At 51.0% G+C, this 20,821-nt stretch overlaps 2 protein-coding genes across 6 annotated transcripts in view; one reads left to right on the forward strand and one right to left on the reverse strand.

Moving 5' to 3' along the window:
- The window catches only part of GBF1 (golgi brefeldin A resistant guanine nucleotide exchange factor 1), a 170,715-nt gene extending 169,342 nt beyond the window's left edge, over window positions 1-1,373 (reverse strand). The window contains exon 1 of one of the 3 annotated variants that reach the window (XM_050959900.1): window positions 1,192-1,373. In XM_050959900.1, coding sequence (XP_050815857.1) covers window positions 1,192-1,199 — 8 coding nt within the window. In that variant the 5' untranslated portion in view covers window positions 1,200-1,373. The other 2 variants (XM_050959901.1, XM_050959902.1) reach the window with 2 other exon arrangements.
- The window catches only part of PITX3 (paired like homeodomain 3), a 92,434-nt gene that overhangs the window by 33,521 nt on the left and 38,092 nt on the right, over window positions 1-20,821 (forward strand). Inside the window, exon 1 of one of the 3 annotated variants that reach the window (XM_050960291.1) lies at window positions 14,850-15,160. The exons of 1 other annotated variant lie outside the window; for it this stretch is intronic. The gene's annotated coding sequence lies outside the window, so the exon portion shown is untranslated. Of the gene's footprint in view, window positions 1-14,849; window positions 15,161-17,506; window positions 17,567-20,821 lie in introns of those variants that run through there. One more of the 3 variants, XM_050960293.1, reaches the window with a different exon arrangement.

The raw sequence follows: 20,821 nt of genomic DNA on the forward strand, positions 1-20,821 counted from the left end.
CCCAGAGTTATTTCTTGACACATTCAGAGGAAAAGCGCTAGGCAGACACATATGTCTCTGTCTCCTTGCAGCCAGGGAGGTTCACATACGAGAAAGATGAAGCCTGGGGAAGGGGGAAATCAGGCCTAAAATGGGATAAATATCACAGCAGGAAATTGTGGCAACATGTCCCCACCCCCCCATCGGCTGGGGATGCCCAGGACACACCAACACCACATACACACACACACGGCTGGGCTGAGCACCCCTTTACCAGCACCGTGCCCAAGACACACTGCCACATCCCCTCATCGCTGAGGCAATACCCCCTCTGCCAGCATCCTGCCCAAGACACACCATCTCCCCCACCACTACATGGCTGGGCCGAGGCCCCCCCGCCAGCACCCTGCCCAGGACACACCATCACCTACCTCCCCACCCCCATGGCTGGGCTGGACTCCCCCTCCGCCAGCACCCTGCCCAGGACACACCATCACTTACCTACCCACCCCTATGGCTAGGCCAGACCCCCCCTCCGCCAGCACCCTGCCCAGGACACACTGTCACCCACCCACCCACCATGGCCGGGCCGGACCCCCCTCTGCCAGCACCCTGCCCAGGACATACTGTCATCCACCCACCCCCATGGCCGGGCCCGACACCCCGCAACCTGCCCAGGACACACTGTCATCCACCTACCCACCATGGCCGGGCCGGACCCCCCTCTGCCAGCACCCTGCCCAGGACACACTGTCACCCACCCACCCCCATGGCCGGGCCGGACCCCCTTCTGCCAGCACCCTGCCCAGGACACACTGTCACCCACCCACCCCCATGGCCGGGCCGGACCCCCCTCTGCCAGCACCCTGCCCAGGACACACTGTCACCCACCCACCCCCATGGCCGGGCCCGACACCCCGCAACCTGCCCAGGACACACTGTCACCCACCCCCCCACCATGGCGGGGCCCGACACCCCGCACAGGGTACACCCAAAACCGGGGCCGCTGCAGCTCACCCCGCTGCCACCGCCCTAGGGCCCAACCCGCCGCCTCGCCCCGAGGATCTCCCAGCTCCGTCCCCGGCACGTCCACACACCGCTGCTCACCGGGCCAGCCCACAGCCTGGGCTCCCCCGGGCCCCGCTCCCCACCCGCGGGATCTCCGCGCCGCGTCAATATCGCGATAGGGGCTCGCCACCCGTCACCACTGACCCCCGCATCCAAAATGGCGGCGCCTGTTGCTAGCGGGCCGGCGGCTGCCTCACATATCGGGTCGGCGCGCGGCGCTACCGGGGACGCGACAGCGGAGCAGCGATTCCGGCCGGCCGAGGGCTGCGCGCGGGGCCGAGACAGAGCAAAGGCCAGTGGGGAACAAGCAAGAGGAACCGGCTGCGCTCTGCTCTCACTGACGTGGAAACAGACTCAACGCACCACGCTGCCTGGTTACTGCGCCGACGAACAAGCTCTTTGGCCAACCAGAACATGAACCTTGCGGGCAGTCGCCGAGTTACCCAATAACAACTCATTGAGCGAGGAGGCGGGATCCAAAGTCCAGCAGGCCAACGCCCCCAGTGACATAGGGAAGAGAACCAATCACACGAAAGTAAATAGAGTTGGCAATAGAGTTCCCAATAGCGAGAACAGACTGTGCTTGGGGAGGCGGGACAATAAAGGAGGGTGACTCAAGTGTGGTAGATCTGCAGCAGGGTCCTGTACGATGCATTGTGGGTACATCGCGTACTACAGGAAACGACTGGGCCGGGAACAATTTCGCTGGACAGCGAGTGTAAAAGGTCCCAGGCCTCCCGGGGGTGGAGCTACCAGCCAGCGCTGCGCAGCGAGCGTGGCTCCCAGCCTGAGCCCAGCAGCGGTGCACGGTCAGCTGCCGTCATACCGGGCGCTCCGCCAGCCAGAGCCCTTGGAGTCGGGCGAGGAGAGCTGGGGTCTGCCCCTGGCGCTGCCTGCTGGATCGGTTGCTTCTCCTTGCCCACCCCTTGTGCTGGCTGTTTAGATTGTAGCCACTTTGGGGCAGGGATTGTCCCAGTGGGACCATACAGCACCTAGCACGCTAGGGTCTTGCCCTCACTTGGTGCATCCAGGGGATATAAAACTCCTATGAGTAGCAGTTCCCAGCATTCACTACTTCATCCTACTCTTTGTTCTGAGTCATCTGGAGACAGCTATGCTGGCTTCAGGCCTCCAAGCAGGGCTGACTTTAGGCCGATTCGCCCGATTCCCAGGAATCGGGCCCTGCGCCTAAGAGGGCCCCACGCCTTAGACATTTTTTATTTTTTTAAAACTTACCCCGGGTCCCTGGCTGCGATCTGCTCAGGGGTCTTCTGTGGTCCCGCTCCCTTGAGTGAAGCGCAGGCGAGAGCGCGGCAAGCCCCACTCTCCCGACTGGAGCCCCGGCCGGAGCGCAGCAAGCCCCGAGGCCCCACTCTCCCCGCTGGAGCCCCGGCCGGGGTGCAGCAAGCCCCGAGGTCCCACTCTCCCGGCTGGAGCCCCGGCCGGGGCGCAGCAAGCCCCGAGGCCCCACTCTCCCGGCTGGAGCCCCGGCCGGGGCGCAGCAAGCCCCGAGGCCCCACTCTCCCGGCTGGAGCCCCGGCCGGAGCGCGGCAAGCCCCGCTCTCCTTGCTGGAGCCCCGGCCGGAGCACAGCAAGCCCCAAGGCCCCACTCTCCCGGCTGGAGCCCCCGCCGGAGCGCGGCAAGCCCCGCTCTCCTGGCTGGAGCTCTGGCCGGAGCGCGGCAAGCCCCGCTCTCCTGGCTGGAGCCCCGGGTGGAGCGCTGCAAGCCCCGAGGCCCCGCTCTCCCGGCTGGAGCCCCGGGTGGAGCGCTGCAAGCCCCGCTTTCCCGGCTGGAGCCCCGGGTGGAGCGCTGCAAGCCCCGAGGCCCCGCTTTCCCGGCTGGAGCTCTGGCCGGAGCGCAGCAAGCCCCGCTTTCCCGGCTGGAGCTCTGGCCGGAGCGCAGCAAGCCCCGCTTTCCTGGCTGGAGCCCCAGCCGGAGCGCGGCAAGCCCCGCGGCCCCGCTCTCCTGGCTGGAGCTCCGGCTGGAGCGCAGCAAGCCCCGTGGCCCCGCTCTCCTGGCTGGAGCTCCGGGCCTTTAAATAGCCTCCAGAGCCCTAGGGTAGTGAGGGGCTCCGGGGGCTATTTAAAGGGCCAGGGCTCCAGCTGCCTCTGCCACCCCGGTCCTTTAAATAGCTGCCAGAGCCCCACCACCCCCATGCATTCCCCAGGGCTCCCATGGCTATTTAGAAGGTCCAGGGCAGGATAGAAGCTGGGGAGCCCGGGGCTCTTTAAATAGCCCCCAAAGCCCTGGGATAGCAGGGAGCTTGGGGGCTATTTAAAGGGCTGGAGCTCCAGCTGCCTCTGCTGCACCCCCTGCCCTGCCCTGCCCACACCAGCCCCGCTCCTCCTGCCCGCAGCCAGCTCTGCACCCCGTGCCCACAGCCAGTCCCTGTCAAACCCCCTGCTGTGTCTCCAGTCAACCCCTGCCACACACCCCTGTGGCCCTGCCCAAAGCCAGCCAGCCCCACACACACTGCTGCCCGCACCAGCCCTGCACACCCTGCCCTGTCTCCAGCCAACCCCTGCTGCACCCCCCTGCCTGAAGCCAGCCAATCTCACACTCCTCTGTCTCTAGCCCTGCCAACCCCTGCTGCATCCCCCCGCGGCCCTGCCTGAAGCCAGCCCGCCCCACACACCCCCTATCTCCAACCAGTCCCGCACCCCTTGCCCTGCCTGCAGCCAGACCCTACCTCCAGTCAGCCCCTGCCCTGCCTCCAGCCAGCCCCATGTCCACTTGTGCCGTTCAGTTCCCAGGGCAGTAACCCTGCACACCTGCTTCAATGAGGGGGGCAGGGAGCAGCTGGGACCCACACATGTGAAACGGCAGTCATTAATAACCAATCAACAGCATATATGATGCAATGTACATAATATATAATTTTATTTATATAGTTATAGAAAGTAAATAATACATGAAAGAAATGAAAGGCTTTTTTTTTCACTTTTTTTTTTGTTTAAGTCATCCCTGCCAGGGCCCCTCTGAAAACGTTCGAATTGGGCCCCACACTTCCTAAAGCCGGCCCTGCCTCCAAGGTCCTTTGTTGTCAGACCCATAGCTAATTAAGCTTCTGTTTCCTTTTAAAGTCTCTCTTCTGCCTCCCCTCCCCCGAGCACCCAGTAGCTCTTCAGCCTCTCAGGAACCCCACAATCTTTAAGCTCCTCTAGCTCCTTATCCCCATGGTCCTGACATTCTAACACTTTCCAGTCCCCATCCCTACCCATTCTTGCTTCCAACAACCCTAGCCTTGACCAAGGAAAGATGGTTGTTTCTTGGTGCCTCCTCTCTTCCCCAACCTTTTCTACAGTGAAGGGGCAGAGCAGAGTCTGCTACTGGTTGCAGTGATAAGGAAGCAGTAGTTTTGCTTCACCTGCCAGTGGGAGGCAGGATGGAGAAGTATTTAAAAACCTAGTTTAGGACTGGTAGCCTGCCTGGAGAGGTGGGGCAGGACCCAACAGCTCCTCTCCATAACATCTGGCTGTCACAGCTTCAGGGTAAATTATGCCTTAGGCAGAGTTGTAGCCTCTCTCAAGTTCAGACCCAAGGTGCAAAGCCTGCTTGCCTTCCCATACCTCACTCTGGGTGCAACCACAGGGCCAGTCATTCAGACTGGCCCTTTGAGCTGCAGCCCCCCTGGTTCCAAACCATGTTAGCTACACTGGTGCAGTGTGCTTTTGGCAACTGTAAGGTTTTCTTTGGGAGCTTGTGACAACATAAGTTTGCGGTGATGCAGAAACAGCGTCTTCAAATCAACCAATGCATTATTTATTCATTTCTCAAATGTACAAAGAGCAAAATGTAAAAATAACAAAAGGCCATCCTACCTGCATATTACATACATCTTTGTAAATTCCCTTCAGCCCTGCTAACTCCATCTCTGGCAGGGAGCAACTGCCCTTGCTGCAGTTTCTAGCTCTGTGTGCTTGTCAGCTTTTCACTGACATTCTGGGTGCTTTTCTTAGCCTCTCCCACCCATATCCCCTCCCTTTCTAGGGTCTTTGAGGTTTAGAAGCCCCTTTAATCTCAGCTTTTAGCCTTGGGAAGAGTAATCCATTGTAGCCTGGCTGGGGGCAGATAAGGGGTTTTCCCCGATAAACACCATTTCTATTGTTTCCTCCAGGACTCTTATCTATGTCATTGTTTTACCTTTCATAGGTTCATACATTCTAAGGCCAGAAGGGACCACTGTGGTCATCTAATATCACCTCTTGCATAACACAGGCCAGAGAATTGCCCCACAATAATTCCTAGAACAGATCTTTTAGAAAAACACTCAATCTTGATTAAAAATTGTCAGTGATTGTATTGCCACCACAACCCTTAGATGAAGGTTTCTAACCATCAGAGGAGTGAAGTTCTGGAACAGCCTTCCAAGGGGAGTAGTGGGGGCAAAAGACATATCTGGCTTCAAGACTAAGCTTGATAATCATAGAAAATTGGGGTTGGAAGGGACCTCAGGAGGTCATCTAGTCCAACTCCTTGCTCAAAGCAGGACCAATCCCCAAACAGTTTTTTGCCCCAGATCCCTAAATGGCCCCCTCAAGGATTGAGCTCACAATCCTGGGTTTAGCAGGCCAATGCTCAAACCACTAGAGCTATTCCCCCCCCCATTTATGGAGGGGATGATATAGCCTAATTTTGGCAATTAATTGGTCTTTTATATTAGCGGTAAATATGCCCAATGGCTTGTGATGGGTTGTAAGATGGGGAGGAATCTGAGTTACTACAAAGAGTTCTTTCCTGGGTGTCTGGCTGGTGAGTGTTGCCCACATACTCAGGGTTTAGCTGATTGCCATATTTGGGGTCAGAAAGGAATTTTCCTCCAGAGCAGATTGGCAGAGGCCCTGGGGGTTTTCACCTTCCTCTGCAGCATGGGGCACGGGTCACTTTCTGGAAGATTCTCTGCACCCTGAAGTCTTTAAACCATGATTTGAGGACTCCAATGGCTCAGACACAGGTTTGATACAGGAGTGGGTGTGTGAGATTCTGTGGCCTGTGTTGTGCAGGAGGCCAGACTAGATTATCACAATGGTCCTTTCTGATCTTCAAGTCTATCATTCTATGATTGTTCCAACGGCTAATTATCCTCCCTGTTAAAAAAAAGTATGCCTTATTTCTAGTGTGAATTTGTCTAGCTTCATCTTCCAGCCATTGGATTTTGTTATATCTTTGTATGCTAAATTGAAGAGCCCATTATCATTTTTTTTGTTCCCTGCGTATGTGTAACCAAGTCACCTTTCACCCTTCTCTTTGAGCTAAATAGATGGAACTCCTTGAGTCTGTCACCGTAAGGCCTGTTTTCTCACCGTTTAATCATACAATCACTTCCTGCTTGGTTCCTTTAACAATCTCTATTGATCTAACTCCCTGCAGTCAGGCAGGTTAATATCAAAGAGATAACCTGAGGGGAATATGATATCTATAACAAATATACATAACTCCCCCTTCTCCACACCAGCTTTACTTCTACCACATTGCACCTACCCTCTCCAGGATTCCTGCCTTCAGAACTGTTGGTGCAGTTCCTGAGTTGGCCAGAGGAGCTGTGGGCTACCTTTGCAGGATACTCCTCCCAGCCTGCCTGGGAGCAAAGGGCTGGTCCATGCTGAATTTAACAATGTACTTAGATTGTATACCCTTTGGGCACGGGCAGTCTTTATTCTGTGTGCACAGTGTCTAGCATAATCGACGTCTGGTCCAGGACTAGGGCTCCTAAGAACTACTGCAATAAAAATGCTTTTGAATGCACAGTGTATCACTGACAGTAATTTGATATTCAGACATACTGTTTTATAATCACTATTTTTCATATAATTCAACTTTGGGGGAGAGGGGATTATGAAGCATTTGCAAATTGCAGTGCTGGCTACGGACCAGCTAGATTGGGGCTCTGTTTTGCTAGGCGTTGTGCCCTGCTCCAGAGATCTTACAGTTTAAGCCACGACAACAGGTGGATCAGACTAACAAGCAGGCTGGGGAAGGGGGAGGGCGGGGACGGGGACAGGATGTGCAACATTTAGCCAGTCAGAAGCAGTAATCACAACTCTACCTGCCTAGCCATGTTTTTTTATGAAGAAACAAAGTTTTTGGAGAAGACTCTGAAGCAAAGGCCTTCCCTAGTTAGCTGGGCCCTGATCCAAAGGTTTCTACAACTTCTCCCTATTAGGTGACCAAAGTAAAACGTTTCTTCTCTCCAGGGAGTAACTTCCACCAAGGCTGACTGCAATGTCCTTCCATGACTTAACCAGCAGGGGTACACAGGGGACTGGGTCACCATTTCCTTCTAAGCCCAAATGCATCAACCCTCTTAAAACCGCCTGAGTATTGCCTGCCTGAGAATCAGAGGGAGAACTTAAGATCCATTGAAAATGTACTTAGGGCACAATTACCCTACTTTTAAGAACACTCCAGTTCTGGCACCCCCTGACTAGGGAAACTGCCTTTCCAGGGGTGTACCACACATTTAAGGGACAGTCCAGAGCTTATGGCCAAAATATTCTGGCAGCTATCATGGAGACCTATCCCGTGCTGAGGCAGGGTCTATAGCAGGAGTAGGCAACCTATGGCATGCATGCCGAAGTCGGCACAAGAGCTGATTTTCAGTGGCACTCACACTATTTGGATCCTGGCCACTAGTCCGGGGGGCTCTGCATTTTAATTTAATTTTAAATGAAGCTTCTTAAACATTTTAAAAACCTTATTTACTTTACATACAACAATAGTTTAGTTATATATTATAGACTTATAGAAAGAGACCTTCTAAAAACATTAAAATATATTACTGGCACGCGAAACCTTAAATTAGAGTGAATAAATGAAGACTCAGCACACGACTTCTGAAAGGTTGCAGACCCCTGGTCTACAGAAACAGGAAATGGAAACTGAGCGGATGGGGACTAGAAATTATGCTGTTTGTTACAGGTTGCTACTCTGACCTATACCCTAGAGATTTTAGTTTTCTGCCTCTAAATTTGGTTGCTCTGACTCAAGATTCTGAGGTAAGGCTCTTATGGACTGAGTTAAGTGGCTCCAACCCTGACTTTATGCTTAAGGAAAAGGCAGGAAGCCTGTCTGCCTTCTAGAACAATAACAGCACTAGGCAGTCTGCTGGCTGGTGTGATTTGGAGGTCTTCCTAAAGTGGACATTGATTCTTTTGTGAGTAGTTCAATTTTGGCCTCCCCATTCTTGCCTCCTGTACACCGCCTAAGCATGGACGGCGATGAGAATATTTAGAAACTTGCAGAGCTACAAGTTTCAGGCCATCAGTGGTAATTGCCACCAGCAATCAGTGTTCCAACCAAGAAGGGTGGAATAAGAAACAGTATTTGCTAGTGACCTGAGCATAGACCAGGGACTCCTAACACTGAATCTGGTTCTTTCTGTGGCCTTAGGCAAGTCACATAACTTCTCTGTACCTCAATTTCCTCATTGTAAAACAGGCATTAGAATACTGACCTACTGCAGAGGGGTTGCAAATGTTAAGTAATGAGTAGAGTTCTCAAGACAGAGGGTCAAATGTTGGCCCTTGGCTCCTTCCCTTTGGGACTGCTCCAGCAGCATAAAGGGGACAGAAAGATGAGGTAGCGGTGGATTTCCCCCAGCCATATGTGAATTCCCAGCTGACAGAGCTTGGCCAATTTTGTGCCACCCACTCCTGGTGTTATCCAACCCCAGTGATGGGGGCCTGGTAGGGATGTGGCTGGAGTATGCTGAACTTGAGTCTGCAGTCTGGCTAGAAGTTTCCAAACAGTAAAAGCTAGCTCAAGCCTCCAGGATCATGGGGTTAGGGTCTGGAAATCACTGATATCCCCTCACTCTTGGAGATGGAAGGAGCAGAGTTCAGGTGCACATGACAGTCTGTCCTGGAAGGTGCAAAGCTGTTATTTATAGAAGCTTGTCATGGAACCTGAAACTGAGCCATCCAGGAACCTTCCACATGCACTCAAATGCATCTCAATGTGTTGATAAAGAGCAAACATTGCAACGTGCTTTGCGTTGTTGGGAGACAAAAACATTAATATGATACGGCACCACAACTGTCTGGCTAAAAGAAAGTTCACACACAATACAGCACTGCATTACCCACACTGAAGAGCCGTCATATGCAACCCAAGCATTGCATGCTCCTGATCTGACATCATGCTGATACGGTAACACAGTATTTGGACAGACAAGTTCTTCAGATCAGATCAGCACCACGCTACCAAGACCAAGTGAGCACAGTAACAATAACTTGGTACTGCCCTGCCTGGACCAAGAAACACTGACATGACACTGTATCACTCTGCTCAAACCTGTGAGCATGCAGGTGGCACTGCTCCCTCAGACCAAAGAGTTTGCAGATGTAAAAGCAGCACATAGCCATGGACAGGCCCATTGTTTTAAGGGTGTCCCTTGAATTTTAAAGGTATTATACTTGGTTCTTATAAAGCAGTGTTATTAAATCAAGGCAAAGAGGATACGAATATGCATGAATGCCTCTGACTCCTATTACCACCAAATCTGGGTTCTACTCCCAGAACAATGATGCTGCCTCTGAATAACTTCTGTGCTGTATGTTCTCCTTAAACCAACAAGAAGCATATAGAAAGTCAGCCCCAGAGACAGCAAACTCACTGAATATAGCAAGCTTAGATCTTGCCCAGCAATCTAATTAATTCAGTCATTGCCCCTGGACCTGATCTCAGCCTAGACAACTGAACTGCTGATCCATCACACTGATTCCACGAAGAGCTTCAGGAGAGGTAGGCCATGTGATTCTACAAAGCAGCCCACCATCGCTGCTCTTCAGTATTGAGGTGCAGTCTATGGACACTGCATGCTCCAAACTGCCAGGCTTCTGCTTTGATCAAGCTGGAGAATTCCAGGCTGTCTCCATAGGGCACATCTCTACTGTTAGATGACTGACAGCTGCCATATTGGCCCTCATTTGGACCAAGTTTGCCCCCCACCCTGCTCTCTTGCTTACTTCACCCTGCTCCAAATCAATATAAGCCTCCTCCACAAATTTGTTAGCAATGTTTACTAGACCCATAATTTGCAGCCAGCCATTTCTGTTATTGCAACCTGCATTGATGGACAGGACCAGCTTTGCAAGTTCCATTACCCTTGGCAAACAAGCAAATGTCCACCCCTGCCAGCCCACAATCACCCATACAAAGAGTTACTGAGTATTCTGCTGCCTCAGTTGGCTGCTATACTGCTTGTATGAAAGAGCCAGCCCTGCTGACAGACATTTACACATGGTCAAGACGTGACTCAACAGGGCACTATTTAGAGCTGCCACTTTATTTTGCCATTCAGGATGAGCTATGCACAGATCTTTGTCAGCAGGGCAGTGGAGAGGACCATGATGACTAACCAGATGGAGGGTTTGAATAGTGTATAGTACAGACTATAGACTACAGTATATGCTATATGTATAGTCATTTAATTAGATTTCACTTTTTAGCAATTCTAATCTGAATTGACACCAAGGAGGAATCACTCCTTTTCTGTCCAGAGGAGGAGTAACACCAGACAATGTCTTAGCTCAGGGCACCAATGGACACTACACAATATGTTCAGGCTGTAGCCTGTGAGAAGTGTTCACACATTCCCAAGCTACAGGGAAGATAGCTGTCCTCAATGCAATATGCTACATGCAATAAGGAAGTGATATGAGCAGCAACTTCTGCATGCAGCTATCACTGGGAACCCCATGCCCAGAAAAGTCATTCCTCAATAAACACTAGCTACACAGAATGAATGGAAGGTGCAGTCTCTTCAAGGAAGTGAAGTATTGGGCTCAGGGACACGTGCCACAGAAACACTATGACATGGTATAGTCTGGGATATCTTGAACTTGAAACTGTAACCTTCCCTTGAAAATTGTTAAGATATCCCCAAGGGAAAGTCGCACACTTTCCTAAGGTGTCAAGAGGTAGCTAGTGAGAAGGCAGCAAGACAGACCTCTAGCCAAGGTACTCATACAGCACCAACCCTTGTAGTATCTAGAAATGAACTGAATCCACACAATCTTATTCTAAGGAGGAGAGTAAGCAACATCTGAAGCCTATTTCTGAAATGTGTGAATGTTCAATTATTTAATATGATGATAGCCTGTCTGTTGAGCCCCACAGGCTTCCTTCCAGGCCTTTCCTCCATCCCAGAGTCTTGTTTGGTTATAGTAAGAGGGATGCTGTAGTGAGAATAATGCTCTCACCTTTTCAGGGGCAGTTACTATTCAATAAAAAAGTGATCACACTTGGGGGAAAAGAAGTTTTGTTTAGGTCCAGAATACTTCCTTCTCTTTGTTCTCTGTGCATTTCATCTCTCTGCTGAGAAGGGAGCTACTTCCACTGTGGTTTTAGTTTACTTTTGTTTTTACGGTGTTTGTGTAAAGTAATAGCATCTATCTCCTGATCTCAGGTGAATCTCTGGTCTTCCTCTCTGGCAGTGAACTGTAGGAAGACAAGATGATAGCTAAGAAGTCTTGGCACAAAGCAGCAACAGCTGCTACTACAGGGTATTTTCAAATCAATGGCTAAAGACAGACCATGATAAATCCCAGAGAGACTATTAGAGGGTGAGCCCTACAGTTACTGGGAATTTGGCCCAGTTAAAGATTTCCTAGCTCAGGTCAGGATCGTCTAGTCCAGCAGTTTCAAAATTATGGTCCATGGGACACCTGCTAGTGGTCCATGGGGAACCAGCCACTGACATGGTGCTGGTTCTTGTTTCCAGCAGCTAAAATTAAACAGATGAAAAATAATTTTGTTTCCTTATTACTTTTCAATATAAGCAGTTACTGTAGCTGCTGTAGCGATGTTACACAGTTAGAAAATAGTGACTGTGATTGTGAAGAGGCACACACAAGACAGTCTCCACGAAGAATGTGGTCATACCACATGAGCCCCTGATCTAGCCCAATCCTTGCACCAGTACAGAAAACAGATCCCCAAGAGGAGAGAATGTGCAATGCATCAGTTATCCTAACCATGGTCATTTCCAGGGTGTTCCCTCCAACTCAAAACCTTATGTTCAAACTTAAGTTGCCCCAGGACATTTGTATAATTAATGCTACACTGTCTCCTCTACTGTGATAATGGAACTACACTTGCACATCCCATGACTGAGACAGGTCTAAATAAATAAATGGAGATCTACCTACCTCATAGAACTGGAAGTGACCCTGAAATGTCATTGAGTCCAGCCCCTGCTTTTACTAGCAGAACTAAGTACTGATTTTTGCCCCAGATCCCTAAGTGGCCCCCTCTTTAATTGAACTCACAACCCTGAGTTTAGCAGGCTAATGCTCAAACCACTGAGCTATCCGTCCTCCACTAAAAAAAAATTATTCTTTGTGAGGGGAAAGACTAGGTTCAGTTTGCTACCCTATCCCTCAAAGTTCTCATTTGGAATTCTGCAGAAGGCAAAAACGTTGAACCAAATCCTGTAGTCTTTGCACAGGCAAAAGTCCCATGGAGGGCTATAAGCATTTTGCCCAAGTAAGAAAGGACTTCAAGATTTGACCTGTCAAGAACTAAAAGAGAAAGATGAGTTCCAAGCTCTTCTAGCTGAATCGCATGACAGACAGATCCTTTCCTAAATCAGATAAACCAAAACATGTCTCCAAAGGAGCATTTATGTCTGAACATTTATATCACGTTCAGCACAACAGTATCTGAGCATCATACAGTTTGTACACCTGCCAGCTGGCATCTTCAGAATCCAGAAGAAGGTTGAGTCACAAAACACCCTCTGTCCAAAGAGAAAATATGTTTTCACTGAATTATATGCAATCAGATGTTAGGTGGAAGAGATTTACTAAATCTAGTAGTCCCTCTGCCAGTGCAGGATTTTCCCTGTGGCTCAGGTTTTATAAAATTTAGAGTGAAGCCAAATTCATCTCTGTTATCACTACTGACCTCAGAATGAATGTGGCCCCAGTCTGGTCATATAGTAGTAATAAAATCAAAAGACACATGCCAAAAACTTAAAATGATTGCATTTTAAGAAGAAAGAAAAAATGCAGCAGCTTCCAGTGACAGTCAATATTGTGATAAGAAATTAATTTTTCACTATCCAGCACTGTGTGTTGGATAAACATGTGTGTTCATATTACTGAATTTAATCCATAAAGCCTAAATCCTTACAACCTGCTTGTTGCAATATGCCTGCTTTTGGCACATTCATCTTTCCATACATATCCATGTCATGTTATGCATTTAACAGGCTCTCTAAATACAGCTCATAAATCACAGAGAGTTAAATTCACTCCTCACAACATTACTTCCTAATCTCTAAAACATATCAGGGTGAGAGCTAGAGGGTGACCTTTGGCATCATAAATCTCAGGAAAGGCTGACATGGAAGTGACCTCAAGAAAAACTGAATACAGAAATAGGTATTCCCCCATCAGTGCCAGAAACACCTTCCACTGGTAAACCCATTCCATGCAGTAATCTCCAGGAAAGCGGAGACACTCTAGGTTGGAACATGCCAGCTAAAATGCCAGTCCTGCGCATACTTGCACACATGCTTAGTCTGTGCATTTGCAGGTCCCAATGAAGTCCACAGCACTATTAATGTGCCTAAAATTAAGCACCAGATGTATGCAAGTATTTGCAGAATTGGGGCTTAACACTGTAGAAACACATCAGGATAGGACATGAAGACAATATCCATTCAGCTAAGGGCCAGGGTCCTGCACCACCATACAGAGAATGGACATTTTGCAGTTGACTTCAACAGAAGAACTAGACTGTAAAACTGCCAGGGATATTTAGGCTGGCAGAATGTAACTGAATTAGAAAATATCACATATATTCCAGAGTTAGTCACCCTACCTTTGGAGAAAAGGGCATGTATGAGTGCAAGTTATTAGTATGTTATTGACTTCCACTTTGGCCCTTTATTACAAGCATTCCACCAGTACGATCAACCACTTGTTTGATATGTTATGTTTTCCCTAAACAACCCTGGCTGCTGGCTCCATCTGTGAAGTGGTGAAGATGCCCAATACAGCTGCAAAAGTAGAAGAGCTTTCCCTCCTAGATATCAAAATACTTTGCAAAATCTTATTGACGTGAGCAAGCCTCTGAGAAGGATTTTAGAGAAACCAAACTTTAAATGCTAAACTATAGAAAGAAATCATTATAAATTGGATGGTGCAGCAGAGCAGTAAACAGGATCAAACTATGGCTGAGAAGGAGACTTACTTCCTACATTTCTTACAAAGTAAGCTGAGATTCATATTTGAACCCAAGGAATACAATCCCTCCTGTCTTCCTACGGGTTTATTAAAAACACCATTGTAATGGTACCGACTATTCCCAAAGACTCTATCCCCATGCAGGTCTCCAACAGGATAAAAGATGCCAGCATCTCTGCAAAATCAGCTGGTTGACCATTCTCGCCTTCCCCAGGGACAGTGGAACTGGAGGGAAGTCTCTGCATTCGGGCACGCGGTGGAAGCCCTGTGCCCACTGGGCGGGAGCAGCTGAAGGTTTGGGAACGAGAGGAAGGGACAGCCCTTGAATGGGGGTCTAAGAGGCGGGGACCAGCCAGCTGAGGCTTCGACAATCCGCCGGCTCCCCCAACCCCCCCCCAGACCTTTGCATCCCAAAGCCTGCGCAGCAACTCCCCTTCCACTCCCTTCGCGCAGCTCTAGTGGGCGGGGATAGAGGGAGACGGGGCGGAGCCTAACCACCCCAGCGGGCAATTAGATGGGCGCACCTCTGAATGCAAATCAGCGGCCTGTGATTGGGTCCCTGCTGCTGGGGGCGGTGCCTGAGGGTTCACAGCTGGACAGGGCCGGTGCCTGGGCTGGGGCGCGCAGCTGGAAATAGGGCGGGCTGAGCGCGCAGAGCCGGGGAGCAGCTGGCTGGGGGCGCCTGCTGCCTTCCATAAAGTGAATGGCCACAGTGAATGGGAATCAGTCGACAGGAATCCTCCTCCTCCTCGCCTCTCTCCATGAGTCACAGGCTAACAGAGCGCAGAGTGCCCAGCAGCAAGCCAGGGGGACTTACCATCTGACAGGCGCGGAGGAGCCCGGGCGCTGGGGCGGGGGCAAATTGCCCTCCTTTGCCCAGGATTAAGGCCACACGACAGCACCAGCATCTGGAACCGCTGTAAGTGCTCCCCAGCCACTTATCGCCGCGACGCCTTGCTGCAGCATGCAGCTATCCGGGCCCGTTTTCCCCTTTAAAACTCAGGCGCCAGCTCCCTGCAACTTCTGCAAAGCTGCCCTTGCGTCCCGCAGAAAGAGCACCCGCGGGAACGGATTAACGGAGAGGTGTCTGTCCGTCCTTCGCGTCCCATGGCACTGTCAGGGAGCCAGCTCTGCCAGGGGCGCACCTCTAATTTCCCCGCGGCCCCCCCCTGTGGTGGGGACACTTACGTGGGTCAGCAGGAGAAGGCAGGATCGGGCCCTGAAAATCCAGTGTCGGAAAACAGACAGGCATGCTATTCACCGGGCTTTCTTAGCCGGGCTGGTAGCGAGGCGCAGCGCCTTCAGCATGGAGGCCTGTGAGGAGCTGGGTTAAGCCAAGCGACCCTTTTCCGAAGGTCTAGCCTATTTTGGTCTGTTTATGTTGCTCAGTTTCTACAGCCTAGATCTCCTCAAGTCCAGCCAGGCTTTACTTCCTAGGGCACTAGCTCGGGACACCCGGCCGCCGTTTCTAAACTTAGTCATTTTCCACTTAGCCGAGAGAGAGAGGGGCAGAGCTGTTTAACTTAGCTGGGTTTTCGCTGTAAATAATGCCATTCCGGGCTGCTAACTCAGCTGGTGGCAGAGTCCAGGGGAGAGGGTTTGGGGGAGCAGAGGCGGGGAGCCACCGCCTGGGAAGAGGAAAGCAGCCCGACGGCTTTTGGACAGCTGGATAAATGATATTTATGTAACGAACTAGCTCCTGTTTACAGCAAAGCGACCTCCCTGCAGTTCCCAGCTCTGAGGGGAGGGAGGGCTAGGCAGTTCTCCTGCACCCCCTCGCATGGGTGCTGCACCCTTGCATACCTAGCCAGAGTCACCCCCCCTCCTTTACCCCCTCCCCCATTATTTCTGCGGAATCCGGCTGCTGAGCTGAAGTTGCCACCGCTCCCTTGCTTTAACTAAAATCCAGAGAGCAGGGAACGAATCCAGCCCCGAGCAGTGGTCGGTAGGGTTTCCTTCAACATTAAAATGTCTCAAGTAAAGAGTGAGTTCTAAAGCCTGCGTTCCCCGGCCGAAATGCGGGCACTGAAACCGGATTTCAATCCTATTTCGCTGCGCATTTAGTTACCGACAAACAGCGGCTCCAACAAACTCCTTGCCCCGCGCCTCCACATTCTCCATATCCAATTATTACGCATTTCCCCACGCCACGTTTTCATTCACCTCACATTTAAACATCAAGATTTGACATGAACTGAAATCGCCACCAAAGACCTCTTAAAGAGACCTTCCGTTTTAAAAAAAACCTGTATTATAATGTGTACATTAGCAACGAGGAGTATTTGTAATGGACAGGAGTAAAAATTGCTACGTAACATCAAATTTTACATAGTATAAAATTTGACGCTAAATATGCACGATTTACTAGTGCTAAATTACGTATATGTACACACTATATATAGTACCAATCATTTAATTTTAGTAAAGTGTTTAGATTTACTTTGTACAATACAGACGAGTAAGTAGCGTGTATACAGAACAAATCATATCAATTCTAATATAAAATAATACGTAAATATTGTGTGTATATTAGTTGTCTATATTCTACTAACAAGGAAACCGTGTGTGTATATAATATAGTATCAATTCTAGTATAAAATAATTAAATCCTGCGTATTAGCTGTTTGTATTCTACTAATCACAGAAAAGTGTATAATATAGTATGAATTATAGTGTACAATCAGTAATTGTGTATATTAGTCTAATAACAGGGAAATAGTGTGTATACAATATAGCAATAAATAGCGTGTTTCTCTGTACACTATTGACTACCTGCAATAATCGAAAGCGATAGAAATTTTTCCAGACCTAAGTTAAATTTCATTCAACGAATATTTGGTAGAATCCTGCAGCGTGGCCTCTGCTTTAAATGTTTATTATCCAGTTCGGAGCGCACCCACGCGAGCCTGTCCGTTCCTTGCAATTCTCTCTCTAGATTCATGCCCACAAACAGGACAGGTATATGCCCAGAACTCGCCCAGCACTTTCACGGCGGAGAAAAGCATTTGCACCGGGCCGGATTATAGCAGGCCAAATCACAAGCAGTTACTATATTTGTATTCGATTGTACGGAGTGACTCTAGTGGGTGGCCTTCTAGAGTTGTGTATATATAGTTCCTTTAGGGTGACCCTCTAAGAGAGTGTCAGGCCCCCCCTACCCCATCGCTGGGGAGGGGGGCTCTCCCTCCATTGCAGCTGCTGGACCAGGGTCCCCAGGGACTGGCTGCGAGAAGCACTATCCTGTTTTGCTGCTTTGCTCACGGGGCTGCAGATGCTTTCTCCAGTGTCACACCCGCCAGCCCTGTGCGCTTTCTCTGCAGAACTGGTGAGCGGAGCAGAAGGGAAACCCGGCCCCCCCTAGACCTGTTCTCTAACACCAGAAACCAGCGTCTCTCCTAGCCTAGCAGCCGGCAAGAATAAAACCGCCCATGCACCACTAAGGAGCACGGACCTCCGCCAGGGCCGGGCCCTCCAGATCAGCCCCCACGGGGCCCTCCCTGCCTGTGGGTCTCCTGGTCTCGGGCACCTGGATCGTCCTCAGGGCCCTGGAGGTCCCAGCGCCTCCCCAACTGCCTCCACAAGCCAGGAGGAGGCTGGGAAGATCAGTGGTTCTTTCCCGGGCCAGGCGCTGCCTCTGGCTGGGGGTGCGGAGGGGAAGGGTGTTCAGGGGGAGGAGGGAGCAGATTAGTGGGGCCCTGATCCGGCCCTACAGAGAATACAGCTTGCCCCGCCACCCCCGCACGCAGCCGGAGGCCCCCTCCTAGTAGCCTCAATCGGGGCAGGGCGCGGCGGCTCCTTCGTTCAAGCCTCCACTGAAAGGAGCCGAGGCGCTGGTGGCAACGGGGCTGCGGCCTGTCCTGGCCACCCGGCTCCAGCCATTGTTGGGCGGCTTGATGCACCTAGCAGCCCGCTGGCCGGTGGGTTCGGCGCCCAGGTCCGCAGGCTCCCGATTGAGGTGGAGCGGCCGGGCCCCCGGGGCTCTGCAGGATGCGGAGCGCCGGGCTCTAGCCGCAGGGAACGTGCCAGGCCCTGCCTCAGGCAGTCCCGGGACTGGGTGAGTCCCGCAGGGACAGCGGGGAGGGTTGGCCGGGCCTCCGGACCCTGGCTGCAGCCCAGAGCCCGTCCTCTGCCCGCGGGGCTCTTTCCCTGGGCGGGGCCGCATGCACCAGAGCTGCCCCCTGCTGCCCTCAGCCTCTGCCGGGGGAACTGAGCCGCCCCCACCCCACTGCAAACTCCCCCTTTATAAGCAGCCACTTACCCCGCGCCCTTCCCCCTGGTAAGGGACCCGCCTGCCGCCCGCTCTGTGCTGCCGAGCGGGGCCAGCCCATTGGATCGGGGCCTCTCCTGCAGCCAGCTTCTCCTCCTGGGGAAAGCGCGCCCTGGGGCAGCCTGCTAGGAGGCAGCGAGCCCGGCCTGGATTCTCCCTTAGGCCGCGGTGGAAGTAGTCAGCGGGGCCGATCGCTGGAAGCAGCGTTTGTTCCGTGAAACCCTGGGCCAAGGGGAGTCGGAGAAGAGAGGCAGAAATATTCGGGATGGGCCTGGTCCGGCTGGCGGGGAGCAAGCCCAGCCAGCTGCAGCTAGGGGGTGAAATTTACCCCACCTGCATGTACCGGTGCACTGAGGTTCCGCCCCAGTCCCTCCAGCCTTTGCTTTATTGCCTAGGGCTGGTCCCTGCAGACCCCTAGCCAGAGGATCTGTCTTTCTGCACCTCACTGGGGCCACTGGGAAGTTGCTTGCACAGGTTTGGGGTTACAGTTTGGGGACCTTTCTCAAATTTTCAACAATGTTACCATGAAAATTCAGCCACTTTCTATCCAGCTCTTTGTTACTGTTAAACGCAGCTTTTGATTTTCTTGGGCAAGCCTAGAGCTAACCCCCAGAGGGTGTAATTGGTTTGTGTGCATAGGGATAACCTCAAACTCTTGCAAGACCACTACTCTAGTTAGTATACCTCTGTTCACATCTAAATATCAGACCAGACATCTGGCTGGAGCTAGAGCTAGAGAGGTTGCATTACATGAGGCTTATGCAGCTGAAGCTCAAGGATTTGAGTTTAGCAGGGGCCACTTGAGCAGACAAATGCTAGTTCTCCATCTACCAAAGGCCTTGTCCACACCCAAGTTGCACAATCAAACTAAAAGGGTTTAGATACATAGAGTCACATTGGCACCTCCCCCCCAAAAGGTGGTACCCTTAAACCTGCTTGCAGGCCTTCTATCAATTTAGCTTAAACTGGCATCACTAAAGCAGTGCAAAGCCCAAACCCCACTGTGTATGCGGAGGAATGGATAGCTTTGTTGTTAATCTCTTGGAGGAGGTAGCTCAGAGATTCCTTTGGGATGGACCAGTCCGAAACATGTAGTGCATTCCTCAGAGAAGGTCAAGATTTCAGTGTCTTCATTAAATTCCCTAATCTAGATTAAAGGAGACAGCTGCTGAGATTCAGCCAGACCCTCTCCTGGCAGAGGGTACCTAGAGATGCCCTTAGTGATGCTCACTTGAAGCTCCTTTAGCACTCCCTGTGTGGGAAAAGTGCTGGGCTAAGTGGCTAGCCAATTGAAACCTATTGATCCACAGAACAGGTATAACTGGTGGGAGGGGAGTCATCGGAACAACTTATCCACATGCTGTCCTGCCAAACCTCCACTATGACCAAGAGGACCCACATTGATGGTGCGGAGGGGAATTGTGCCTTCATAACATGCTGAATCCCTGGTCTCTGTCTGCTGTGATATGCTAAGAAGGGGGACAAGTGGTATAAACTGGTGGTGATGTGTGATTGTGTTGGACACGTGCCTGCTGGGAACTGGCCCCACGTACTGAGGCTACCAAACCCCTGTCAGATAGTTACAACTTGTGGATATGTTGAACGTGCGGTAAATTTGAGAAAGTGACAAGGCCCTGATTTCTATTTGCAATTGCCTGCGCCAACCCTAACCCTCCTATAAAAGAAGGGCCCAGATCCTCAAAGATATTTGGGTGCCTTCACAACAGGGCAGAGTTGGGCACCTAAATACCTTTGAGGGTCTAAGCCAGAAAACAGTTTCCCCTGCCTTTCACAAAGGAGACCTTTGAGGAACTGCAGTCCAGACCCTCCACATTCTTCATTCAGAGCCCAGTTAAATTTTTCATATCTGAGTTGTATTTCTCTTTAGAGCCAGTATCTTTTTTTCTGGCAGAGAAATAGTTACAATGCTCCTTTAATATATAGTCTTTCTCTAGAGTATAAAGCAGATAATCAATAGCTCTAAAAGGTCTGAATGGATTGCAGCTGGATCAGTTAATATTCCCTGCGTGCAATCAGAAACAATATGAGGAAATGCTCCGCTCTCTGTGAACAGCGTCCCAAAAACTTATGATAGAGGGGTGAACCTGAGTACAGACACTCTGCCAAAAAGAAAGAGGGAGGAACCGGAAATAGGAGATCTGGCTCAGAGGATGGGATGAATATGGGATCTAAGCCCTGACCGCCCCAGAGAGGATGTCACCCAGAATATGAACCTTGGCTTGTAGGGACAGGAGATGAGCACAAATGGTGAATCTGGCCTATTAGACAGTGAATGAGGGCTGGAGCCCTGGT

This window comes from Gopherus flavomarginatus, chromosome 6 (genome assembly GCF_025201925.1).
Source record: "Gopherus flavomarginatus isolate rGopFla2 chromosome 6, rGopFla2.mat.asm, whole genome shotgun sequence".
Lineage (NCBI taxonomy): Eukaryota > Metazoa > Chordata > Testudines > Testudinidae > Gopherus > Gopherus flavomarginatus.